General features: G+C 37.1%; 1 protein-coding gene across 10 annotated transcripts; it reads left to right on the top strand.

The window, feature by feature from the left end:
* The first annotated feature begins 3,310 nt into the window (after nt 1–3,310).
* On the top strand, nt 3,311–27,609 carry ehbp1l1b (EH domain binding protein 1-like 1b). Of its 10 annotated transcripts, none has more exons than XM_058788973.1 (30): nt 3,311–3,785; nt 7,725–7,782; nt 8,106–8,201; nt 8,338–8,391; nt 8,519–8,700; nt 9,385–9,524; nt 9,890–9,964; nt 10,915–11,181; nt 12,390–12,551; nt 12,788–12,943; nt 13,481–13,804; nt 14,253–14,312; nt 14,442–14,613; nt 15,139–15,831; nt 16,228–16,632; nt 16,914–17,339; nt 18,038–18,397; nt 18,731–19,462; nt 20,426–21,682; nt 22,473–22,713; nt 22,828–23,000; nt 23,554–23,602; nt 23,709–24,239; nt 24,338–24,407; nt 24,515–24,564; nt 25,399–25,510; nt 25,609–25,708; nt 25,787–25,860; nt 26,278–26,392; nt 26,482–27,609. In XM_058788973.1, exons 1-30 carry the CDS (start codon nt 3,682–3,684, stop codon nt 26,567–26,569), a joined length of 7,326 nt encoding a protein of 2,441 aa, XP_058644956.1. In that variant the 5' UTR covers nt 3,311–3,681; the 3' UTR covers nt 26,570–27,609. The 10 variants fall into 10 exon arrangements, with proteins under 10 accessions (XP_058644956.1, XP_058644955.1, XP_058644958.1 ...); XM_058788972.1 differs by having other exon boundaries at nt 25,390–25,510; XM_058788975.1 differs by lacking the exon at nt 10,915–11,181 and having other exon boundaries at nt 25,390–25,510.
* The last annotated feature ends 175 nt before the right edge of the window (nt 27,610–27,784 follow it).

The raw sequence follows: 27,784 nt of genomic DNA, 5'->3' as shown, positions 1-27,784 counted from the left end.
TGCTGTCTCAAAATAAGTGCTCAGTGTGTTCAAAACAGCTGTCCAGTGCAGATATGATTAAATCAGCCATTAGGTGGCACTCATTTCCTTTCTAAAGTTTCTCAACGGATGTTGTTTTGAGTCATGATGCATGGAGTATTGGAGTAAACAAAATAACTGTTTCGGGAAACATCTGCGCTCTTTATCGTCTTGGTACCATTTAGCGCAAAAGAAGATTGTTAGATTCTTCTCCTTTAATGTTTCTCTTTGAGTCTTACCAGATACATGCCATCTGATTAAAACAATTATTCTAAATTAGAATGTTTGAACTGGGGCTTGTTCAGATCTTTCTGAATCACTCTCTCATTACTCTGCAAGTATAAACAAATGGTTCTAGCTTTCTTGTGCTTATTAGGTAATACTGCTAGCTTCTTTTGCATTTGGGAGAGGAGGGAGGAACAAGCTCAGACACAGGCCAGCCATTACTAAAAACTCTTCCCATCACTACTATAATTACAGCAACAGTGACTGCATGGCCTGTCATTACACTGTGCTTTAGGCTTTATCAATTAATATATATCAACATTATATGGACATTTTAACATGAACTATAGCAATTTAAAGTTTAGTTCAAAGTGTAATTCAATTTCATATACTTTTTACTACATTTTCTGCTAGTTGATATTTGCACACATTAAATTATTCTATCAAGTCTATGTATGTATATATCAGTTTACTAATTGTTTAACTCAATGCCATATGTTGTATAACCTTGGTTGAAAGTCTGACATTTATTATTGAAGTTGAGCAGGTGGATGAACCACAATGTCTAAACTCTGCCATTTGGGGAGGTCAGGATCTCCGTGCTCACTGCAGCTGCTGTCAGAGTGTGTCCTCCGAAGAAAAGCAGACGGATATTAAATGTTTCCGTCTGGTGCTCTTGACTAAATGGTCTTCTGTTTGAGTCTTTGCAGGTAGACAAAGCTCTGGGCAGTTGTTCAGCGCTGAGCATTTGTCATTATGCCACAAGCACCACTCATGTGTCAAAACCTTGCTCTTGAGTCATTGAAACACTCCCACTGTACTTTCCACATTGCAAACTGTTTCTTCAGTGAGACCATCTTTCTTACAGTCTGATAAAGTGCACATATTTGGTATGACGGAGTGATTAAGTGGTGAAGGATGTGGCATTCCTCTTGAAAGCTCTCCCATGCCTCTATAAATACAACACAGATGTACAAGATATTGTTGGATATACGCGGTATGTCTATTAAAAGTAAACTCAAACTAAAGGTCATGTATCTTTTCAATCACATATAAATAACACAAAAATATGCATTTTCTACCCTTTGATAAATATTATGGCAGATATTATACTTTTTAAAATCTGTTTTTAACTAAACATTTTTAAATGCCATTCCTATCTTTCTAAACTTATTTTTTTCAGTGTTTGGATAACGTTTTTAACGTATTTTGGATCTGCATTACACTACTGTTCAAAAGTAAGATTTTTTTGTTTCGTTTTTTTCTGAAAGAATTCAGAAACAGTGTAAACAGTAATATTGTAAAATAGCATTACAATTTTAAATATTATTTTCCTATGATTGCAAAGCTGAATTTTATAACTCCACTCTTCAGTGTAATATGATCCTTCAGAAATCATTCTAATATGCTGATTTGGTGCTCAAGAAACATTTCTTATTATTGTTGAAATCATTTGTGCTGCTGACTATTTTTGTAAACTGTGATGGATGTTTTCAGCATTCTTTGATGAATAAAATGTTCAGTATTTTTCAGAAACTTCGGTAGCATTATAAATGTCTTTACTCTCACTTTTTATCAATTTAATGTGTTCTTTCTGAATAAAACTTTTAATTTCTTTCAAATTCCTAACTTTTGATCAGCTGGCCTGTAGTGTATGTGGTTGTAGTTGAAATGAGGCTATTGTTTTTATGCCTTGTGTACCCTAAGGTGGTATGGCACGTCTTTATAAGAATGAGGCATTTCTTGATCCACCTAGTGAGTAAGCATATATTACGAGTGAGCTCATGTCTTACCCGGATACAAACCCAGCTTGTGATGTGCAGTGAAGGGAGGGGCCTGATTTGGAAACTCATAGTCATAACCACAAATCACCAGTTGAGTTAAGTCTGTTTGTAAGCTTTACATGAGCTAGCTTATATTTGCGCACCTGAAATTAGACTACAAACTGTGTTCAACAAATCTCGAAACAAACCACTGCTAGTTAGTTCCACACGTCAATAAACACCTGTGCTGAGCTTTTCTGAAATGCCCTACAAGGTACAATATAACATCAAAGGATTTTTCTATTTCTAAAAATATTTTATATTTAATATATTTGAATATTTGTTATATAATGTTTTTATAAATATATAATAAAAATGTGGTTAGCAGAGTGGCAACTTCAGACAGGAAGAGGTTAGTGTCACACAGGAATATGACTAAGGCGGGCACCGATTTGGATTCTAGGTCATCAGCTGAGCTAAACATTTGTACTCCCCCCATAAGTGGCACCACTCCATCCATCCCTCCAGCTGCTTCTGTCCATTTATTCCTTCGCTCTCAGCCATCTAAAATAGATCCTGTGTAGCTTGAAAAATCCCCTTGCCAATTTCCACTCACTAAAAATACCCACTGTGATCAAGGACTGGACGGCCCCGCATTACTGCTCCAGATCATCAGGGCCCAAGCACTGAAGGTGCATAATGTTTTTGTTTGAAGCATTTTTCCTATTGCACGAAAGTCTATGGTAGCCCATAGACCATATGTTAAAAGGTTGTGTTTATCGGGTAGCCATTGTAACCTTAATATAAATATACATATAAGAAAAATATGCTCAAACCTTGGGATAAATTTGTTCTAGAGTCACATTGACCAATTTTACTCATTTTTATTGCTTGCATATTACAAGTCTACCATTTAGATTTTACATAGTTTTGCAAACCCAACAAAGAGCATTCATTTCATAAGGCCACCTACTGGTGTACAGTATTGCAAATTATTCCCAAACAACTGAGCTTGTTTTAAGCTGCTTTTCCCAAAATCTTACTTTTTAACTCTATCTGTAATTTTGCAACCAAAATATGATAATTATTTTGATGCATAATTATACAGTGCATCCTCTTTTGACCCCTAGCTGACTGGACATAACCCCTGACCTGTCATCTCAACAGTACCTTTAATACTGTACTGAATAATAAGGGAGGTTTTGCATACTGCTGCATCATAGGCGTGTTTGCATAACCCTTCCCACCTATCTTTCACTTCTACATCCACTTTCATCAGTTCACTGTCAGACAGCTGCTTTTAGAAGCATTTCGTATCCCGTGAAGCTCCATGACATAAAACCGAATAAGTCTCTAGATTCACAAATGCACAAATGTTGTTGTTGTTTTTTTTTGCACCAAGGCAACTAATTGCAATACACTGAGATTCTCTCGCTCTGGTGTGTAACGTGATGCAGTAGTTTCCGTAAATGGTCTTTACTCGATGGCGACAGTTCGATGGTACTGAGCCGCATGAGGTGCAGCTCGTGCTCCTCAGCAGGAACATTTCACTCCACGAGCCACTTGACAGCCATCTATTTGAGGACTTTTTACTTTTTGTTCATTGGCGGGACTGTAAAAATATAATTTCCATGCGCCTGACTTCATTCGCGGATACTGCATTTTCTACAGAAGAATGACTTCAGTGTGGAAAAGATTACAAAGAGTTGGCAAAAAGGCCACTAAATTTCAGTTCGTGGCTTCGTATCAAGAACTTGTTCTGGAATGTACAAAGAAATGGTAAGTTATGATTTCTTTTCCGTTATAGCGCGTGTGCTTCCTAAATACGCAGTGCTGAAGGGCGGTTCTTCTGACTGAAACAGTACCATGCGCACACACTGTATCTTATTTTATTGTAGCGCTGTTTTTGTAAATGATTGTGAATAGAACAATTAACACAGCAGTCGATTTTAAGAATGTATTTGAAATGTAGTGGAGAACGTTGACAGTCACACACCCCCACTTCCGCCTCCATCACTCGTGCTGTCAACACTGAAGATATTATGAACATCCATCATACTCACCTAAGCACAATTAAGTGCTGCTGCTTCTTTTGAGTTTTATTTACCTGAATCCTATAAACTGTTTATTGCGTTGAGAGCATCTATATATTGTTTCAGTGTTTTAAACTGAGTGGTGTTGATTTCCTTTCTGTTTTAAGTGTTGTCATTGTTCGGTTATGTTTTATTTATGTGTTATTTTGTGAGAGCTTTAAAGAGCATTGCTCATGACTTCACCCTTAAATAGCCCGGAACATGAAGTACTTCATAAAATACTTTATTGTTTTTTAAAACACATTACAACTTAGATTATATGTTTTTATGCAATATAATTTATTTAAATTTTAGTTCAAGTTCATTCCCCCCTACCTAAAAGTTCATATTTTCCATGTAAACACAGTGTTGAGGTGACAGGATTAAATAATCGAAGAGAATTAAATAACTGCTGTCTCTGTAAAGTCTTGATCAAGAGACAGCTGTTGACACTGACAAGGAGTGTTTCTTTCCTAACATTCATTACTGATACGTGTATTTATCTATCTGTCCTTATCTATGATCAAAGACAGTGTGATCAGCAGAAATTCAGTCTGATGGGATTTGAGAAGCATGTTGTTTTTCAATCACAAGTATACAACAAATACAAAAAGGTGTGTCTTCAATCAAATCACTTTATCGTTAGTAAAGCATATACACAAGTGCTACAGTGAGTGGAAGTTTTGGATGCATCGGTCACCAATATTGAGACAATATAAGAAACAGAATAGCCACTATACACAGTATACGCACAATATACACAATAACATATTTCACAGTGCACAAGAGCGCCTCCATTAAACTGAAGGTTTTCATCACTTTGGCATTATTCTCTGAACAAGTCGTGGCCTGGTAAATGAAGCAATGCTCCGTTATGCAATGGCTTGTCATCTGCCTGCAGGAGAAACTGAAACACTCATTGTAATTTCTGCCTATTAAGTACTATCTGAGATTTATCTCCATCATAGATAGCCTGCATCATTTTACTGGTGATGTAACGATCAATATTTCACCAATTCTAAATTCGATATACTATGCATTCTTTATTATTTAATACTAATACATATTTAACCTTTCACCATTGTTGTTGGAAAGAAAGGTTAGGTTAATAGTAAACCCGAGCAGTTGTAATTGTTGTTATCACCTAATGAGCTTTCAGCTGATGTGGAAAGTCCTAGTTTCTCTTGCAACACTATGAGGAAAGAACGTTTACCGTTTCTTTTGCTGACCTTAACATGTGTATTGTAGCACAACTTTTTAAAATCAATAGAGCAGTTAGAGTGTTTCAAAAGGAGAAAGGAACGAAAGAATGTGCATTTCTGTAAACACGTCAGATCTTGTGTGAATCATCTTGTGAGATGATTTACAGTATAGCTGTGAGTTTCATGTCCATTTCTGCCAGTGGGTCAAAGTCTGTTGATGTTACGCCATAGCTGAGAAGGGTGTGAGCTGGAGATATTAGACAGCTGAAAGATGACACAGCGGTTGAGTTTCTGACGGGGTAATATAACTTGAACTGTGTGTGTGAGCATGTGTGTTTATCTCTGACATTTGTTTCACGTGTCAAAGTGACATGAAAAAATAAGGACTGTATTTTAGAAAGAAAATTTCCAATTTTTCCAACCAGGCTGGCAGTCTATTTTTACGTCCATATGCGCTCTACCCACGGCCCTCTCTTCTCCTCCTAATTTATCCTTTTAGACCGTTCTGCCCTGTTGCTATTACTAGCTGTAACCTGAGTAAGAGCTGGGTCTTGCTTCTCTTTGTGTAGCGGTTCATGCTGCTGCTGACACATATTAAGTTTACCTTTGCAGACATCAGTGTGAACATCACTGGAGGACTGTGACATTTACATATATATGGGTCATGTTCATTAAGAATCATTTTGATATGTTTAAAGGGATACTATTTATTGTTCCCTGTTAAACCTGTTTGACTTTCTTTTATGAAACGATAAAGTAGAAATCTGTATTCATGAGCTTCCATGCAATTAGAATGAACAGAGACTTTAAAAAGGAAGCAAAAGTACCATAAAAGTGGTTCATGTGATTCATATGCTATATTCCAAATTTTCTGAAGCTATGTAGTAGCTTTGTGCGATGAACAGAGTGAAACATAGTCTTGTGTTTCATGTAGAAAATGATACCGGTTTGGAACATCATAAGAGTAAATACATCACTGTTTGAAAGTCAGTGCAATTTATTATTATTATTATTATTATTATCATTATTATTTCAGTTTATTTGTATTTTTTTTTAAAGACATGAATACTTTTATTGAGCGAGGATGCATTAAATTGCTCAAAAGTGACACTAAAGATGTTTATAATGTTACAAAAGATTTTTATAGTTTTAGTATAGTATAGTTTTTATAGTTTTCTACTGTGATAAGAAATGTTTCTTGAGCATCATCAAATCAGCATATTGAATGATTTCTAAAGGATCTTCTTGTGACACTGAAGACTGCTGCTGAAAAAAATCAGCTTTTAAAATATAATAAATATATTTATTAAAACATTTCATTTAAATTGCAATAATATTTAGCAATATTACTGTTTTTACAGTAGAGATTTCTTTCAAAAACATTTTAAAAATCTTACCAACCCCCAAACTTTTATGTATAATCGTAAGATTTGTTTTTTGTTCCCTTCAGTGTTTGTGTAAGCTTAATAAAAGCTTTTATATCACAAAATAATAAGCTGCCATTATTAAATGTGAACAACTGTTTGTAAACACAGTGAAACTTAGTGGTTTGGAGATCAGAGGCCAACACCCCTTGTGCTGCGAGCCAAACTCAGCTTGGTCATGTGACCCTGCTGAGTTTCCTCCAATTCTTAATGCAGCAGGCATGACACTGACTGAACAGCTCGGAAGCGTACAATGGGCTCACTTCAGAACAATTCACTATTAAATGGCAAGTTTATTTAGGGACCAAATGCATACATGTAAAGTGCAAACCTGGAAAAGGTGATTTCCATTTATTTGTTTTAAGCTGCACATTGATTTGCATTTTTGCTGGCAATATTGTATGTCATCATAATGTTCTGGATATCAGATATAAGGTCTTATCTAGGTCTACATGGTGCTGTGCCCTTAATAAACAGACAGGAACTCTTTAAAAACTATGTTTCGTTAATGTTTTTACAAAGCATAGGTAGCAGTGCAGGGCAGTAAAAGTAATAGATTCCACATGTTCCAGTAGACACCAAATTAAAACTTGGTTATCTAGCAAGATAGAAAGTTTCTCAATCGATTATTTGTTCTTGTGTGCTTGTTTGTGAACAAGACGTTTCTCTAGTTTGGATTTATCTTGTATGCAAGGCCTTGCATCATGTGTTCTTGTTTTGTGTGGGGTTTGAAACAGTTGGCAGCATTTATTGATTCCTTTCTGCCTTGAGGTAACACTGGGAGACAAGATCACAAGATCTGTTACACTGCCTGTAGCTTTTTGGAGACACACACACCAGAAATGCCACAGTGTCTCTTTCAAGATCAATTTGTATAGGCTTTATATTTATATCCAGATATTTTAAGCACACACAGAAAGAGTCGCTGTAGACGTCTTCATCAATAGTAATTAAAGGACCAAGCCTATCATTGAACTTGTAAGCTCCCACTTAACTCTCTCTTTTTTTATTATTTTATAGGCAACCAGACAAACTGAGAGTGGTGTGGACACGGAGGAACAGACGCATTTGTTCGAAGGTAATTGTCAAATAAAATATTTGTCAAAGTAATATTATTTTATATTAAGTAATGTTTTCATTAACAAGCATATTTAAAAATATTAAAAAATAATATGTGCTATAAATATGGATTCAGATTTGTTTTTTTTCAGATTATTTGCAAATGATTGAAAGCTAGTGTAATTTAATCCCAAAGTTTTCAGTCAGTATAGTGTGCTGACATTTTCAATGATCATGTATAACAATGTGTTATTTACAGTGATTTACAAGTGCTTAAAATGATTATAACTACTATACAATATGGATTATTATGACTTACATTATCTTTTATTCTCTCATCAGCTTCATTCATGGCAGCCAGGCATCAAAAACCCCTACAGGGGAATGGTGGTGTGGCCTGTACCTGAGAATGTGGACATTACGGTCACACTCTACAGGGTAGGAGACCTATCACACTTTATTATTAGCTATAGAATATATATTGCATTCATTAAATATATATGCAATACATAGCTTGTTAAGGATACTAACTGATAGTTTGTCAGTAAATTTTAATCATGGTTTTGTGTGACAGGACCCACATGCAGATGAGTTTGAAGACAAAGAGTGGACATTTTTCATTGAGAATGTGAGTTTATTCAAATCAAGGTGAAATTTCTTTGAATGTTTTTATTATTATTGTTTATTATTTTTTGTTTATAATTGTTTATTATTTTTATTTTGAATGTTGTTTTATTATCTCTGATGTTGTACAGGAGACAGCAAAGGGCAGTCGGAAAGTTCTGGCGTCTGTGGACTTGAACATGAAGAAGTTTGCCAGCGCCACACACTCACAGACGGACCTGATGCTCAAAATGAAACCTCTGTCTGTTAAGGTGGTGGAGGCCACGCTGAAGCTCTCCTTATCCTGTGTGTTCCTCAAGGAGGGGAAAGCTACGTGAGTCATCCACATGGAGCTCTTTTTCAAGAAGTTATAGCACTTTTCATGTGGTGTTTAATTATCTAGATTTAATCATGTGTTAAAGTTGTAAAGTTTAATTTTGACTGCATCGAAAGTTGATTTCAGTTACAAATACTTGGAGTGCATTTTGAATCTAAAAAGAGAAGTGGCTGCCTGCCCAGTCCAGGGTTTGCTGTTCAACACTGGGGAGGGTTTCTTCCCTGACATGTGCAGGTCAAGAAGCAGAGCAGAATTTTCCGAAACAATACAGCGAGCTCTCAAATCACAGCCTGAGCATCTAAAATAATGCCATTTGAGCTTTGAGCATAATTGTAGAGATGCTGCATTAGGATAAAGTAATGCAATAGAATTTTGTGCATAATTTCCATCTATCAAATAACCTGTTCATGAGCTTCTAAATCTATACATGTATTGATTTCATTAAAACAAACAGTCCATAACGGTTGATTCAATACCACTTATCATCCAGAAATAGACACAGAGGCTTAAAAAAAGTCTCAATCTCAGACGTTTAGGTGTCTCCTAGGCATGAAAATGGAAAGCATATTACCGTCTGGCAAGCTCTAAAATGGCTGACTGACTGACACATACATTACTCAAACAGTAAAGTTTTCACAACATTTTCAGTGAAGTCATGTACCTGTGCTTCTTTCTCCATAGGGACGAGGACATGCAAAGTCTTGCCAGTCTGATGAGTGTAAAGCCAACAGATATTGGGAACCTAGATGACTTTAATGAGAGTGATGAAGAAGAGGATAAAAGATCTAGTGCCGGTGTTAATCTCAGTACTGCAGCTCCAGGTATTAAAAAAACAAAACAATCAACCCATGTTGTGCAAACATTAATGAAGAATTAATATTTTAGATTCTATGCACTATTGTCATGCTGATCTTATGGAATGTAAACTTGAAGCGTTAAAAATGGTAAAGCGTTATACAAATGCTAAATAGTGTAAATGCGTATTCACTAGTGGTCTCAGACTTTATGAGCCCACTGTATAGATAAAACACATTAATGTATTCTTTATCTTATATCCCTATTCCTCTGTCCACTTACTCAGGACTTGCATGAATCACTAATGATGCATGTTTATTTTCTCTAACTATAGTAACCCTTACTTCCTCACATGCTACAACTTCTCCTTCTCTCTTTCTCTCTCTGTCAGCACCCCATCTTCCTCTTCGACCAACACACTCTCAAGAAAAGAGATCTGCATCTCTAAAGAGCCCTTCAGTAATAGGTAACAGCAACCTTTACCTGTGTTCTTTGCATATTCCTTCTTTACAGTCTTTACATTTTAATCACATCACTGATCATTTTCATATCTTTTTCCTTAAAACTGAACTTCTTATGAATCCACATCCAGTTCATTATTTCCATTAAATGAAATCTTAATAAAATGATTCAGGATTATGAATTTTCACTGATGTGGTTTTGTTGCATATGATTATCACATTCATCCTTTGTCCTGCATTGCTTTGTCTTGCATTTCATCATGAATTTCATTGAACTATTTAATAATTTAAAGGGAGTAGCTCACCCCTCCAAAAATTATTATTTCTACAAACCACTTAACAAAACATAGTGGCAGTAGGAGTGTAAACAGTTCAGTTCTGACAACAATTCAGTTAGGATTATTTAATTCATGTAAAATCTGAAATTGGGTTTCCATTTGATTAGGTTATTTTAGAATAATGCATAATTATTACCAAAAAGGACACAGATTACATGTAACTGGAAAGACGATTTGCATTACTTAAATAGTGGCAAAATAATACTTCAGGCTTAAAGAAATTAATGTACACTACCTGGTAGATTAAAAAAAAAAGAAATTAAGAATTTTATTCAGCAAGGGTGCATTCAATTCAATTCTATTCAAAAATTTTGAAAAAAATGCATCACAAATTCCACAAAAATATTAAACAGCACCACTTTTTTGACAGTTTTCCCCTTTAGTGTTACACAGAAAAATAACAGCATGCAAGTTTGGAATAACATGAGGGTGAGTGATTTTTTGGGGGGGTGAAATCAACCTTTAAATGTCTTTTATGAAGCTGCAACCTCATCCTTCATGATACATTCCTGACCTTTCTCTCTTTTCTGTCTTTCTCTTTTGCTTCATCCCTTTCCCTCTGCTCTTTCTTTCTTTTGCTGTCCTTCTCCCACCATTTTTCACCATCTTAACCTCAGTCAGTGGTAAGGACAGGCCTGTTGGTGGTGTCCTCTCACGCCCAGTGCCTGGCACTGTTCATAACCCTGACCTGACATCACGTCCACCTTTACCCACCCCACCCAGTCCAACCCCTCGCACCATGCCCTCACCCGCCCGCTCCAGACCACCACGTCCACCACCCATTTCCCAGCCACAGGCCCCACCTGACTCCCACACAGAGCAAAATGCTTCTGGTTTGCTCCCTCCAGCATTGCCCAAAATCTTCCAGCCGTGCCCTGGCTCAGGTATTACAGACAGACTTAAATTAAACCGCTGGAAGTCAGCAAGTCACTGTACCATTAGTATCTAGTTGGCATTCCTACTTGACTACAGTTATTTGTATGAACGTTTATACTGCTTCTATGGCAACAGTGTGCACAGCCTTCAAATAGAGATTTAAGTTCCTCTTTTCTAATAAAACCACAATCCCAGCTACACTACAATTAAAAAGTTCAGTGAGATTTTTTTTTTCAAAGAAATAAATTATTTTATTCAGCAAGATGCATTAACTTGATCAAAAGTGATAGTAAAGACTTTTATAATGTTACAAAATATTTCTATTTCAAATAAATGCTTTATTTTCTATTCATCAAAGAATTCTGTATCACAGTTTCTTCAAAAATGTTAGCAGCACAGCTGTTTTCAATATTAATAAGTAATGTTTCGTGAGCAGCAAATCAGCAAAATAGAATGCTTTGCCATCACAGAAATAAATTACATTTTATTCAAAGTATGCAAATACTAAACAGTTATTTTAAATTGTAACAATATTTCAGAATTTTTACTGTATGTTGATCAAATAAATGCAGCATTGGTGAGCATAGACTTGAGATGTATTTCAGAAATGTTAAAAAAAAATTCTTATTGACCCCAAACTTTTGAAAGGTAGTGTTTTTTAATGACTTTAGCATGTTGTTAGTCTTACTTTTCTTTAAAGCCCTACCCAAATGGTAATTGTTTCACTTGAAAAGTGATGTCATTTCCACATTTACCGGTACTGGTCTGTGATTTTATCTGTATTTTTCTCTCACCAGCCAGTAGCAAATTTCTGACTAAATGACCTACTGTTTTTTGACAAACGCAAGGGATGTGGTTTTGCTTTCATTCCCATCTGAGTCATCACCTCTGTGTTTACATGGAGGAATTGGCCAAAATGTTGTTTTGAAAATCTCTTTGATCATATGAAGTGCTGTAGGGCTGTTATGTGGGTATGTGACGTAAAAGAAATTCTTTCAGAAAATTGAGAACTGAAAATCACTAAGGCCACATACACCTTGAAAAGTTTGCGCATTTAAGAAGACCAAAGATAAGCAACAGTTATATTTAGCTGCAGTGTGAATTCATTACCATCCACATGGATGAGTTTTATCACAGAGGGCCCATGCATATATTCTTTTACAAACGTCTCCCAGACAAACAATTACCATTGTTTCTCTGTCTATTTTGTGTCCAGCTCCTGTGTCGTTTCAAAGAAGACTGTCGGGCTCCGATGCCCCTCTGGAGGGTCCCGTGACCTCTGACTGTCCTCTGGTCAAACTCCCTCGGGCTTCTCCTTCCTCTCCTTCCGATCCGTTCCTCTGTCACTCTCCCTCTCCTCCCACTGTGTTCCTGAAAGGTACAGACTCATTATTCCTAAACATTTAAAGATTACAAGCAATTCAATGTTTCTTATAATTCTAATAGGAACAGTATGTTAACCAGATTTGACACTTTAAGATTGCTTTTGGAGAAGTCAGATTCATTTCCTCTTAGCCACTGTCTCTCTTGTTCTCACTTTTCCTGCATCTCTGACTAATCTTCTTCTTTCGTGTGGACTGCGTTCTTTTTTGTGTCATTGCACTTCTGTCTCAGATTCTTTTGGAGCACCTCGCACCAATGTTTTTAAGCCCAAGATTGTCCCCGGTGCTCGCCCTGTATCCCCCACTCCTGTCCCCCTCCTCGAGCCCAAAACTTCTTCCCTCTCTCTCTCTGACACGCTTAAGCGTCCATCTGCTGGCACTGTGCCAGGTATTGAGAAATCCTCCAGACTGCATGTAAACAGTAGAAGCAGCAGTACTAAAGTACAGTTAACTAATGCATTAATTACAGTTAACTATTATAATATTTGTTCAAATTTTAATTTAATATTACTAAAATAAATGTAATATATTTAATCCCGCTTTCTAAAGACTGTTCAGAAATCATAAATATTAAAAATGACAGCATTAATTTTTCAACATTAAGAAAAATTAGTCTGCAAAAAATTATTAAAAACTAAAAATAAATTATATTAATATTTTTCTTAAATAGTATAAGGCTGCCTTTATATTTTAGGAAGGGATCATCATATTTGGTTGTCTTTGAAAATGTTGGAAACCCCCTGTTCTGATGTTAAAATCAATATTTGCTTCAAATTTTAAAAACTTATAAATATTTCAAACTGAACCTCTAACACTTGATGAAGTAATGCCTGTTACTTTATCTCAAATTCTAAAACTTCCATTGCCTGTTTTACTTCTTTTATATATATATATATATATCTTTTTTCCCATCTTTTCCTCACAGTATCTACACAGCTAAATGAACAGATGATGGAGGTTTCTACATCTCCCTTCTTCAGTGTCCCTCTAAATGAATCTGTGACCCTTGTTCCTTTGCTGAGCAGACCAGATCTTGAAGCTCTGTGTGAAACATCTTGCACTTCTAGTCAACTCCCCAAGCCGTCTCTACCTGCCTCTGTCCCTGTCTCTTACCCCATTAGCAAACCCCTACCTGTGTCTTTTACCCCAGCACTTGTCTCTTCCTCTACCCTTGCTCTTGCACTGTCAACCACCGATGCCCACACAACCGCTCCCTGCTGTTCAACTCAATCTTCTTCTACTCGCTCAGGTACTAAACTGCCTGTTGCTTGCATTAAAAGATGCAGTAATTAGAACTAGTGTGATTGGTGATAGATCTAACAGTTATGATGTATTAGGAGACTTATTTTGTGATTAAATCACATTTATGATTAATAGGTTGTGTTATAACTAGCGACCACTACAACTGACTAGATTATGTTAGACTATATATTAGACTATATTTTGTTATTTGCTTTAATTTACATTGGTCATGTAGTGCTGGATAGTCCCACCCACAGGGAACTCTCATTGGTCCAGATTCTCTTTCCAGATACTGCTGCTTATTTGCATAAAACTCTATGACACCCTTGGTCACTCATGTCATTTCAAATTAAAAATTGTCTTTAAAAATGAATTTAATAAACAAAACTGAATAAAACTCATCTTACGTTAATAAAAAAGTATTTAAAATGATTGTATATTAACTGTTTACCCAGAGATACCCAGGGAGCTCAACACACTTACAGAGGAGGATCAAACAAACCCGTTTCTGCAAGGTGAATGAGTATTCTTCTTCATTTGTGTGATTTAATTAAGTAAATGACCTGAAAATGATTGAAAATCAAATAGATTAAGACTAATTAGCTTTTACTCATTTTAATTCAGTTTGCTGTTATGTTCATCAGATATACTTGCTGAAGAACTAAAGAACTCAGAGCCCAAAACAGAGCAGCATCGCTCTTCTCGGACTGTCTGCAGCATTAGCATTGCTAATCAACAATCTCCTTCCTCCCTCCATCAACCTGAAACCATCAGCACTGAAAGAAAAGAGCTCAACCCTGCCATGGCTGTGAAAAGGTGAGCACTTAAACATTATTAGTTGCTCTGGCATCAAGCATAATTCACTAACATCAATCTTAACTATTATCATTAAATTTAAAAAATGTAATATCACCTTTGCAGATGATATTAAAGGTCAGTCTGATTTGCATTTAGTACTTTGTGTGTTTCTGTAGGAATGTGTTTTGGACTTCATATGGACACAAATCCAAATATAACCCTTTTAATGAGAAAAACGGTTCCTTAATAACAATAGGGAAATGCATGACCTTGTAATAAGCCTATTTTAAACAGACCATGACATTTGCCTACACCAGCTGTCAGTTTACATTGTGCAAATGTTTAAACTCCCCATTGCTTTCCCTCACCACTTCAATCCTGCGTTTATCTTGTTTGTCCTGTTTTCTCGCCACTAACATCGCTGTGGCACAAAGTGCTCTCTCTCAGGAAAAGCTGCATCTAATCAATGCCAAATACTGCCATGCTTTGGCCTCTCACCCCATTTTTTGCCACCATTTGACTCCAAGTATCTTTGTCCCCCAGTCCTGTTGGCAAGTCATCTGGAGTACAGCCTGTGGAAGCTTCCAGATCTGAGGAACTGGACATCGGGAGTGTCCCTCCTCCACACCCATTCTCAGCTCCAGCAACAACAGCTTCCTCATCAGTGGTTTCCACTCATATGCAGAAAAATCAAGTTTTTATTGCAGAGAAACCACCACTGGCTGAGGAAGAGCCAGATTTTAAAGTAGCCGATTTCGATAAAGTGATCATAACCTCTCAAGATGTTACTGTTGGGAAACGCCCTGAGAAAGAACCACTCAAAACTGACACTGAACAGCCAATGCAGTCTAGTCTGGTTCAAACCTTTTCAATAACCGATGATGACTTACTAAAGCAACCAAAAAACACAAAAATTGAATCAGCAGGGGAAGTTTCTCCAAAAGAGGAACCGAGTGTACACAACGCGAAGGGTGCTTTGCTTTGTGCCGACCTCAACAAGTCAGATGAGGACAAGATAATCAAGAAATTTGCCTCAACTGTGGTTACCCCTACAGAAAACAATATCCCCAGCATTTTATCCAGCTCATCACCTCTAAAGCAAGAACCTATAGATCTTCCCAGGGAAAAAAGCCAAGTGTGGGTGGAAGAAGTCCTTGTATCTAAGTCCAACAGTAGTTTGAGAGAGAAACAGTCCCATACGGATCATCTGGACAAGAGTTTAACTGTTGAGGAACGGTGAGTGTGCTGCTTGCATGGCACTATTACACTCCCAAACTGTAGGAAACTGGAACTTTCCTCTTTTGGGCCACTTCCTGTTTCATTAAACCCTTATCTGTCTTCTAATGGTGTTCATTTGAATACTTAGGCACATAAAACTCACTTTGGCATCATGAACAGTTCCAGATAACACATTTTCAATATACTAACTCGCCTCAGTATGAATAGATAGGTTATATCTTCTTCCCCAACCACAAAATTGCACTTCTGTAGAATTACATCATCGACATCATTCTCCAGAAAAACTATAGATGACCTTCCTAAAGTTTTTACTAAATACTAAATTATCTTCATTTCTTTATTTGTAACAATTTTCTTCCTGTCTCATTCTTCTCTTTTCTGTCATTCTCTCAGTCAAAATGAAATGGCCTTCACTCCACTTGAAAGGCCTAGCGTTAGCCTCAAAGCGGCTGCCCCTCAAATATCCGATCTGCCCAAAGAGCTTCCTCCTATTCATCCCCAACCCCTGGAGCCCAAAGTCCTTAAATGCATGTCAGAACAAACTCCAGCAGTCAGTCAACCAGCAAAACCAGAGCTGATTGTGAAGGAGTCAGATGACACAGTATTAACGCAGAAGAGTGTGGAGATCCATTCACTTGCCCGAGCAGAAGTGCCAATCTGGTGTTCTCTGGAAGAGAAAGTAAAAGATCAGGAGGATAAAGCAAGGGATGAAGAAATAAATAAGCACAAAACAACTGACAAGGTGCCAAAAGAAGAAAATAAAGCTGAAATGTCCTCAAAAAAATCTTTAGAAGCAGGGTAAGAGCCAGTTGATCTCAAATGTTCAGCCATGGCCAAGTGCTTGCATGCTTCCATATCTCATACAATTAAGTGTGTTAAAATGGTCTTTTGGGGGTTTTGTACACTCTCGTGTGTCAATAAGAGAGAGAGTTTCAACAAGTCATACTTTGATGATTTGAATATAAACTTGTGCTAAAATTGGCTTCATATTCATACCAGCGTTATAGCAGGTTTGTTAATGCATGTTTGATCAAAACAAGGTAAGTAAAATGTGACAAGCCCTATTCCTTACCTCACAGCGAAGAAAAAGCCGTGATCCAAGTCAAGGATGCTGAAAATCTCAGTTTAAATGAACCAGATTCCCAACAGCCAATACCCTCCATTGTCCTTAAACCACAACAAGCTGAGACTATCAAGGAGAAGAAAAAAGAAGCTGTAAAAGTCAGTATACCGGTCCGTATGAAGCCTCCACTTCCTGTGATCTCCCCTGCTGTTGCTGTAACGGAAAAGGACAAAAGAGCTTCAGTGCATCTGGAGGAAATTTGCCCTCTGACGCCCAGCCTGTCTCTGGATACAGAATCTGATGAAAGTGATTTAAAGAAAAAGGTCACATTTGAGGAAGAGAGTGTGTTATGGGCTGCGGTAGAGGAGAAAACAAAAGAAAAAAGTGATGAAGGTGTTAGTTTGGGCAAGTTGATACCAGAAAAAGAGCTTCTGGATAGGGGGTAAGTGCATGAGGTTTGTTAACCTCACTGCATGGAGTTTTGTGTGGACTTCAGACTATCTGGGCTTGCATGTTTTGTCCATATCTATACCACTATTCAAAACTTTGGGGTCTGTAAGATTTTTTGTTTGATTGTTTGAAAGAAAGAAATACTTTAATTCAGTAAGGAAGCATTAAATTGATCAAAAGAGACAATAAAGATATTTATGATGTTACAAAAAAATATATATATATATATTTCAAATAAATGCTGTTCCTTTGAACTTTCTATTCATCAAAAAATCCTGAAAAAAAATCATGATTTCCACAAAATATTAAGCGGCACAACTGTTTTCAACATTGATAACAAAAATAAATGTTTATAAAGCACCACATCAGCAGATTAGACTGATTTATGAAGGATTTACTGTATTTGATCAAATAAATGCAGCCTTGGTGAACATAAGAGACTTCTTTCAAAAACATTTAAAAAAAAATCTTACCAACCCCAGACGTTTGATCAACTGTGTTTATTGATATTTTTAAAACTTCAACAATTCCAACATTGATTTTTTTTTTTACTCTGCCTAAGTTTCTAATGCATCTCTATTAGAACTTAAAGTAAACATCTGTTTTACTTGCTGGGAGTTGAGATGTTAGCGAGAGAACATTGATCTTCAAAGAATATTTTTGTCACTTACACTTTTTGGTCCATGGCAGCCAACATGGACAAGAAACACCAGAAACCAAGCCTAAGGAGCAAGAGGATTCCTATACCTTGTCCCACAAACTAGATAAATATGCCAACAGAGAAAGTCAGAGGGAAGACAGTAAAAAGAAGACTACTGAAGAGGAAGATTCAGAAGATAAGATGCTCCAAACTGGCAATGAGACTATTTGGACAACTGAAGCTGGACCTAAAGAAGATCTGAAGACTGTCAGTATCTGTTCAGGAACTGAGCTTGATGTAGGAACAGACAGAAACGTGGACACCTGCAAACAGGAACATGACTCAGTTTCTGACCAGGAAGAAGTATCTGTAGGCTTCATACGGGGGATTTTTGGTGTTCTGTATAAAGGGTAAGTGTGGGATGATTCTGAGGCTTGCACAGAACTTCTCTTGCCACGGCATCTGCATGGCTATAATTTTGTTTTCCTGAAAAACTGAAAGGTTGTTATTAGGTGTGATTGTGCATTTGCAAGGAAGCTTTTGCATCCACATTTATGGTGTCCTGTACTGATGAGAAGCTTAGCTTAACGAGGAGCTTGCCAGTTGGATTGAATACTGGGTGGTGATTCAAAAAGAGCCATTTTACAAATGGAGGTCATATCAAAAAGAGCCCTTTTGCAAATGGAAAGAATTTGTTTTATCATCATGTAATGTAATCATTTTTAAATGTCCTCATCCTTTAGTTACGAGACCATGACATCAATACTACAGCAGCCAAGCACAACTGAAACAGATGTTCAAGATGACACAATTTTGGATGATCACGATGGATCTGTGGTTGAAATTCTCCCTCCCGAGGCCTTCTCTGACACCAAAATTGAGCATCCAATTGACGATGAGCCTCAGGAATCAATAATCCACGATTTGTTACCTTCTGGCGAGTTACAGATAGATATTCAGACCTCTGAGCCTGTAGCCATGAGCCTGGTGGAGTGTTTGAAACTGGCAGCCAGAGAAACTCAAAGCAGATCTATGAATTTCAAGACCCAGGATAAAGGAAGCCCTTCTAAACAGAAAGCAGCAAATGAGCAAACCCAAATACTGACACCAATACGAAATGACAAATGCATGACGGTGGAATTGAAGTCTGAGAGTGTGCTATCAAATGAAGAGAAGAATGAAGAGCCGTGCATACCTCTGGAGGAAGAAGAAGAAGACATAACTGCTAAGAAAGAGGTGCAAAACCTTAGCTCTGTGGAAACAGATGGTCTGGTGATTGAGGTAGAGTTTGAGGAAATAAAAATGCATGAAAGTCCAAAAAGAAATGGACATGAAGAACTTCTGCCTGGCAAGATAACAGCAACAGATTTAAGGCCTATGGCGGAGTCTGAGGGTTCACAGCAGGAGCTGGAATTTGAACTGGGTCAGGAAGACTTAGGAACAGTGTGGTCTGCTGAGCTATATATGGATGGAGGGTAAGTGCATGGGACATCACCTCTGCCTGCACTGCCTCTCATTTTTATGACCCTCTTTACACGAACGGCACGATTTTGGCAATGTTCCGTCTGGCTGACATTTGAGCATTCTAGCCGATGCATTACGTTATTTGTATGTGTCTGTGACAAGGGCTGGTGGTGTCTGCATTTGACATCAAGCAGTGCATTTAATGTCCTGTTTCTATGGCCACCCTGTTGAAAGACAACCAGCATATTGTGTTTTTCAACAGGGCAACTAGACTTCTAAGTGGACATACTACCTTTCAAAAGTTTGGTGTCAGGCAAGACAATTAGTACTTTTAATCAGCAAGGATGCATTAAATTGATCAAGAAAGGGTCAAGGTAGTTATGATATTAGAAACGCCAAATCAAGTCTCTTGATCGCCAAATCAGCATATGTGATTGATTTTTGAAGGCTCATATCGCACTGAAGACTGGAGTAATGATGCTAACACAGTAATAAATTGCATTTAAATATATATATTATTATAAATTATTTTAAATTGTAATAATTGTAATAATTTTTGATCAAATAAATGCAGCCTTGTGACCATAAGTGACATCTTTTAAAACAAATGTTGAAAAATCTTACCAATCCCAAATATTTGAGAGGTGGTGAGTGTATATACTGTGAGCATGAAACAAATTGTGTTGGTTCCTATTGAATTGATTCTGGGCACTCTGTGGTTTTTCAAAAAGGACTAAACAGCAACTTTGCCGCTTGTTTGTCTATTTTGCAACTGCTGCTGCAAGCTTGCAAAAATTGTTAGCAGAAAGCACGGTGACTGTGGGCTAATGCTACTGTTTGTGTCCCTGTGCTGGAACTGATTGTGCCATTTTCACTTGATTACGTTTTTACTGAAAAACCTTTGCACGCTATAATAACCAAGTTGGTATGGTGCAACATTTTGATCTCATGTTCTGGTGTCCCATTTCTCACAGACCAGAGGAATCCTCAATACCACCAATATCACCAAGAGATTTCACAGCCATACAAAAACCGGAATCACCTCAGACTGCCTTTCCACCAGAATCTGGGTCTATATTAAAAGACACTACACCAACGGAAACTATTTCCCAACCTGCTAGCAAAGTTCTCCCTCCCTGTCAAGACAAGAGTATGCAGTCACCACCCCCAGTGCCTTTACAGGAAGTCGGCCCTGATGCCATCAATCAGAATAGTAGCTCTGCAGCTGCTAAAAGGCATGTGGTTCCACAATGCGATGAACAAGGAACCGCTCCTTCCCATGTAACTACAGAGACAGCAGCTGTAAAGACTGTTGAGATATTCAAAGATGGTGCAAAAGAGACAAGTGAGAATAACTTGTCACCACTAGAGGGAGACCATACCAAAACCATGTGTATAAACAACACTTCAAAAGCTGAGATGGAAAAAGAGAGCAGCCCAGTCATCACCAAGGCATCAGAAATTATTATTGTAGCAGCCACAGATAGACCGAAAGATATAAACGCTGATGAGAACGTTGTTTCTGGGAAGGACATTTCTCCAAGGAGCTCAGTGGTCCCGTGGCCAATTCCTTCTCCAAAACTCGAAAGACACCATGATCCCTCAAAAAGTACAGAAAGTTCCAGTCTAAAGGAGGATGACCTCTCAGAGGAGAGCGTTCTGTTAGCAAAGATTCGTCAGATGGCCGAAGAAGAAACGACACAGCCATCAGCTCCTGCTCCACGCACTAAAAAACGTCTGATCCCCTGCGAGTCTGATTTTGAACTTCCTCCATCTCCTCCCATGCAACTAAAGTCTAGCATGAAACCACCCGTGAATGAGATGAGGCCAAATTTAGATCAGGCTGAGATTACAAAAACACTCGGACCTCCACCATCAGTGATTTCTCCAGAGAAGATAGATGAGAAGATTGATATCAGTCAGTCTCAGACTCCCTCTGTGCCGCTGGAGAGCTTTAAGTTAGATGATAGCCACAGAGAAGCCAATGCTAGAAATGCTGTTTTAGATGATAATGTCCAGTTAAACAAGCAAGAACAAAATATTCAGCTGGAATGTATGGGAGCTGAAAGGGAGTGCCAGGATACACCAGCTGTTAAGCCTACAAACCAGACGGAGAACACAGAAACAGAAGCTGAAACTGAGAACAAGGAAGAAGCAGAATTAAGTATTGATAGAAGTGAAGAGGCGCAAATAGAGCAGGATAGACCACCATCTCCAGTGCCTGAGGAATTGTAAGTCTGAGTGGAGTGTAAAGTCTAAAATTCAATTGTATTTTGCCATGTTATATTGTTTGACTTAAAGTCTGGAACGCCATCTACAGCTTTAAAGTTTGATACCTAAAATTTTACACCTCTGTGCACAATTTACACTACGGTTCAAAAGTTTGGGGTTGGTAAGATTTTGTAATGTTTTTGAAAGAAGTCAAATCACAGCTGAATTTGTTTGATTTTAAAATGTAATTTATTCCTGTGCTGGCAAAGCTGATTACTCCTTTATCTTTCTAATACGCCGATTTGGTGCTCAAGAAACATTTCTTATTATTATCAATGCTAAAAATATTTGTGCTGCTGGAAACTGTGGTATGTTTTCTTCTTTCAGGATTCTTTGATGAATTGACAGTTCAAAAGAACAGCATATATTTGAAGAATTATTTGTTTATGACTTCTTTTTAATGAATAGAATTATGAATGTGTACTGTCAATTTTGATCAAATTAATGCCTCCTAATACTAAATAAAAGTTTATTTTTTATTTTTTAAATCTTACATATCTATGTGTGTATATGTAACATCTTACAACTTCTGAGCAGTAGTGTAATAAGGCTGTGTATAATAGTAATTGCATGTCTTTTCATTAACCTCAAGCCCTAGCAAAACACTGAATTTACTTTAACACTGAATTTGAAATTTAAATTCAAAACCATGTGAAACAAAATTAATGATAAGGAATTGTGTATTTATAATAACAGGGCAAAACTTGTAAGTCATGTCAGTATGTCTAACAGTTTCTGTCCTTTTAATAGGTCTGGTCATCCTCAGGAAAAGGAGTCCTCTGATGTTACCCCAGAGGCTAAAGAGAGCGAGACGCCATCTAGAAGCCCAGGCAGCATGCAGGTTAACGGCCAGACCACTGCAGACTCATCCCATGTGATTGTGCCTCCAATGCGCAGTAAAAAGAAAATAATTCCACCACCAATGGACCTTGCAATAGTAAAAACAATGGATGAATCCATTAAAGAGGGTTCAGCAGTGCCTGGATGGGATGTATGTGGAATTTGTCTTATATGTAAAGTACCTGTTAAAATGTAGACTGTTTATCACTTTTTCTAAATGCTGTCTAACACTGTTTTGTTTGTCCTTCCATTTGTCACTATACAGTTTGCCAGTCCACTGCCCAGTCCTGGTTTGGTGACCTCCAGTCAGTCCTTGCTGGACTGGTGTCAAGAGATCGCTAAAAACTATAAGGGTGTAAAAATCACAAACTTCAGCACCTCTTGGCGTAACGGCCTGGCATTCTGTGCCATCTTACATCACTTCCACCCTGAGATAATGTTAGTTTCTGATTTATGTCATTCATTCCTAGCTCAAAGCAAACTCGTTATTTCTTAGTGTGATTCAATTTATATGCACAAGCTTAAAAAATATTATTTGCTTCAGGAACAAACAAATCAGCGATACACATTGTATCTATACCATGTCATTTAATGACTAATATTTTCATTTTCAGAAATTAGTTGATATTAGATATTTAATTGTGCATGTGCATTTGTTCATTTTTGTTTAATTTACCTTTGCCTTAATAATATTTTAATTATACTGTTAAATGTAATATTTAGCAAAAATGTAAAAAACAAATGAATATCATTGTTCATACTTTACAATATAATGTTGTGATACCTAAATAAACTTAAAATAATTGATTTCAGCATTATTTTCATATACATTTTATTTAGACATCATTTAGAATTAGAATTTCAGTATTGTACATTTATAGCTTATTATTGTTCATAATGTGAGAATTATTACTGAAATAATTGGAATCAATCATAAAAGAATTACTTTTTAGGTTTGTTATTGTGTATTGACTTAGTTGTTGTTTTCCAGTGACTTTGATGCATTGGAGCCTCACAACATAAAGCAAAACAACAAAGCTGTAAGTTTGATTTAAGAAGATGTTCCACATAAAGATGTTTTTTAACTATAAACCTAACCTCATCATTTGTGCTACCCTTTTTTTTTTTTTTTTGCTTCTCTTTTAGGCTTTTGATGGTTTTGCATCACTGGGAATCTCTCGTCTGCTGGAGCCCTCAGACATGGTGCTTCTCTCTGTGCCAGATCGTTTGATTGTCATGACGTACTTGTGCCAAATCCGTGCACACTTCACTGGGCAGGAGCTGAGTGTGTTACAGATAGAGCAGAACAACAGTCAGTCCAGCTATGCAGTAGCCAGGCCAAATCAAGGGCCGGATGTACAAGCAGCAGCCAAATTCTGTGCAGAGAGACTCCAGGCTGGAGCTCTGTCAGGAGACTCGCTTGGAGAGGAGGGAAGTGACAGTATGGCTAAGCCGAACGGAGCTCTTGTTCCTCCACCTCGGACTAAACGTGCAGGAAAGGTGGAAGAGAAGGGCAGTAAGGAGACAGAGGGAGGAGCGCAGAGTCCTGTGGCCCCGCCACGATCAAACTCAGTGGCTTCCAGATCAGGTTTTGGGCACATACGAGATGCGGATCTGGTGAAGAAACGGCGGTCGCGACTGAAGAGCGAATCTATGGATGAGACTGATTCAAAGGAGGTAAAAGACATCAAATTTACCCTTTTCTTGCATTTGTGTGTGTTAATATTTGATCTAGTTGTCTTTTCTCTACTAAGAAGTTGTCTTTTCCCCTACAGTCAGATAAAGGTGAACTGACAGCTGAAGGAACTAATGGCTCAACAGCTGCCAGAGAAAGTGCTGAAACTGGTAACCTTCCTCAACAGCTTCCTAATATCTAAAAAATGATTGAATTTGGAAAGATTTGGTATTTTACACTCTGATTTGCACTTTTTTGCCATTTAATGTGTTTGCAGAACCTCAGGAAGCAAACCAAGATGTTAAATCAGCAGATAATGAGACAATGGTCAGTATGACCTCAGTATTTGAGACAATTGGAGTTTTTCATCTTTCATCAAGTGTAGTTTAAAACGATCATCAGAATTCTCCAGTTCTGGGTCCAGATTCATGAAACATTCTTAAGAATAAGGTTATGAAAATTTTGTTAAGAAATATTTGTTGTTCTTATTGTTCTTATCTTCTTCTTTTTTTTAGATTGTTCTAAAGATAAAGGATATTAAATAATTAGAATTCCTGAAAAGAATGTTTTGAAATATCCTTGTAAATTAGTTCCTAAAGTTAGAATAACCTCCAACTTGTCTTAAATCCCCGGTGGTGAGATGTTTACATTTATTCAGTGGGTTGTTTTAAATATTAAACAGTACAACATTATTACGATAATTGCAGTACTCTGCAGTCAATGCAAAAAGACAAAGAGGTGTTCGTCGTTAAGTCATTAAGTTGATCAGTGAAACTTTGCCCATTTTCTGCTTAAGAAAATAAAGAAGAAAATAATTTTCCAGAATTGCAAGAACATTCTTACGAACTACTTCATTCTTAAGAAGAATTTTCAGAATCCGGCCCCTGACTCGCAAGCTCTTACCATCCCATGTTTAGTTTCCTTGTTTTATAAATCTTTTAGTAAAATCAAGCGTGTCCTTTCCTCTCCACTATATTTGTGCGTCATTGTCTGTTTCTGTCTTATCAATGTTGGTCTTTTATTTTTCTGTATCTGGCTCTGTCCATCTCTCTTTCGCTCAATCTCCATTCCTTTTCGCTGTCTTTTCCTTTCTTTGTCTGTATTGCTCTTGTCTGGTTTTATGTATGTCTCCCTGTGGTACTTCCTGGCCAGTGTCTGCAGGACACCAATCAATATGTGCTGAGTGAACTTCAGGCCCTGGAAACCGAACAGAAGCACATAGACAGCAGAGCTGCAGTCATGGAGAAAAGACTCCGAAAGCTCATGGAGACGGGTAAGAAAAACACTCATATAGAAGGAAAGAGAGAATGAAGTTGATTTCAAATTAACTCTTGAAATACAGCATGATATACCACATTATTTGTGTAACAGGAAGTGATAAAGATGAAGAAGAGAAGCTGATTCAGGAATGGTTCACTCTGGTCAACAAGAAGAATGCTCTGATCAGGAGACAAGACCATCTTGAGCTGCTGTATGTATTGATATGTAAGACGCAATCAGTGCACACTGTCAGCCACATCAATAAATGTTCATGATTTTATCCTTGCAGGCAAGAAGAGCAGGATTTAGAAAGAAGATTTGAGCTGCTAACTCGAGAGCTCAGAGCCATGATGGCTATTGAAGGCAAGCCGTGTTATCTGTTAACTGTTATTAAAGTAGTGTTTTTAAAGCATAACTTGAGCAGCCAAGGTAATATAAATGTAAAAATAATGAGCATAGTTATCTAATATCAGCCTGTATGCTACTGATATATTGTGCATCTGTATTCTACACATTCCATATTTTCATTTGTCATGTAAATTCAGATTGTACTCCTAAAACCAACAAAAAAGTGAAAGGTTTGCAGGTTCCAAATTTAATTATTACCAATGTTCATTTGGATTCTGCCAAAGTGATTGAAAGAACATCAGCTTGGCCCATATATTGGTCTATTAATGCTTTTAACTTTTACCTACCTATTTCCTCTATGGCTGAAGCTGTAGTTATCAGTATTTCATCACTGTACGATAATATCAATAATATCCATATTTCATCCATCAGACTGGCAGAAAACTCAGGCCCAACAGCACAGAGAACAGCTACTGCTACAGGAACTGGTGTCACTGGTCAACAAGCGGGACGAGCTGGTCAGAGACATGGATGCAAAAGAGAGAGGGTGAGTCTAGTCACAGTGTGTTTTGTTGCACTGGAAATTAAACTTTACATTACTTTACTTCATGGACTGAATGTATTCTGTATGTGCAGGGCTCTGGAGGAGGATGAGAGACTGGAGAGAGGTCTGGAGGCAAGACGTAGAAAATACAGCAATAAAGAAAAATGTGTTCTTCAATAAAGAAACTTGAACTCTTTTGAAAGCCGTGGCTCACTGCACCAGAGATGATCCTAAATGACTTGGACTACACCAGGACATTAGTGTGCCTTGTTTTAACTTTCAAAGACATTTGGCTTAAATGTGAAGCCCTTTCTCAAAACATCTTAAAGATCTCAGTGGGATATAAATCATGTCCAGTCTAGATCAGACAAGCTGTTCATTGAAAGTTTGCACAATGTTTTGAAGGTTTTCCCAGTTTTCACTGGCGAGAGTTTAGTATTTTAAGCAATATTACTTTAAATCATAAAATCTTAAAGATATTGGACAATAAAACAAACAGCCTTGAATGAACCCCTGAATGGTTGCAGACAGTTGAACTGAACACAAATAATAAGAAAAGGGAAGAATCCTGCACACTGCTGTTGGTTGCAAGAAATCCAATATTTATTGAGACTTCAGTCCCACAAACTTGGTCAGGAATTTTTTTTCCTGAACCAAATAAAACTGCTCAATAAATAATATATTTCTTACAGTCTGAGCAGGCAAGCAAGGTTTTCTCTCCTTTGTAATGTTTGTAATGTTTTTTTTGTTTTATGTTTAAGATTGAGACAATTTGACTGTCTTTAAGGTATATCGAACAGACAAAGAGACTTGCGCCAAAGTTTGCTGTTTTTACATTATTTATTTAAGTGTGTTATTTCCTGGTATGCCAAAATGTCTCTCTTGGGCTTGTCTTGTATTATCTGCGAATTATATTCTCTGATGTTTCATCTGACAATACGTCTCCAAATGAATGTATTCATAAAGTTATTTTGCATTGCAGTGCCTTTAGAGGTTTAATACCTTTTGAAAAGGGGCTTTTTATATCAAATGAAGCCATTCTGTATTTTTCTGTTTTAAACATTAAAAGCTAATTCAAAATGAAAAATATTTAAGGATTGTTTTATAGATATACAAAAAGTATTTTGTCCGTCTGTACTCTTTTTGATATTTAAATGTGTTATTCATTCCTATTTTAAGATTTAGGGTGTTTTATTCAATAAAGTTTGATGCTGTATGAACAGATTGCTGATTCTATTTTTTTCTGCCTAAAACATGAGAACACACACACACACACACACACACACACACACACATAATTAGCTTATAATGTAAATTAAAAATAAAAATGTATTATATTATATTATATAAACCTCAAGCAACCACATATAAACGCCTTGGAAACCACATACAAAC

This window comes from Onychostoma macrolepis, chromosome 10 (genome assembly GCF_012432095.1).
Source record: "Onychostoma macrolepis isolate SWU-2019 chromosome 10, ASM1243209v1, whole genome shotgun sequence".
Taxonomy (NCBI): domain Eukaryota; kingdom Metazoa; phylum Chordata; class Actinopteri; order Cypriniformes; family Cyprinidae; genus Onychostoma; species Onychostoma macrolepis.
This window is presented reverse-complemented; position numbering and strand designations above follow the sequence as displayed.

Coding starts and splice junctions, on each gene's coding strand:
- ehbp1l1b (XM_058788972.1), top strand. CDS start 3,682: ATGACTTCAGTGTGGAAAAGATTACAAAGAGTTGGCAAAAAGGCCACT. Junction 7,783..8,105: donor ACAGACGCATTTGTTCGAAG/GTAATTGTCAAA, acceptor TTCTCTCATCAG/CTTCATTCATGGCAGCCAGG. Junction 17,340..18,037: donor AAAGAGCTTCTGGATAGGGG/GTAAGTGCATGA, acceptor GGTCCATGGCAG/CCAACATGGACAAGAAACAC.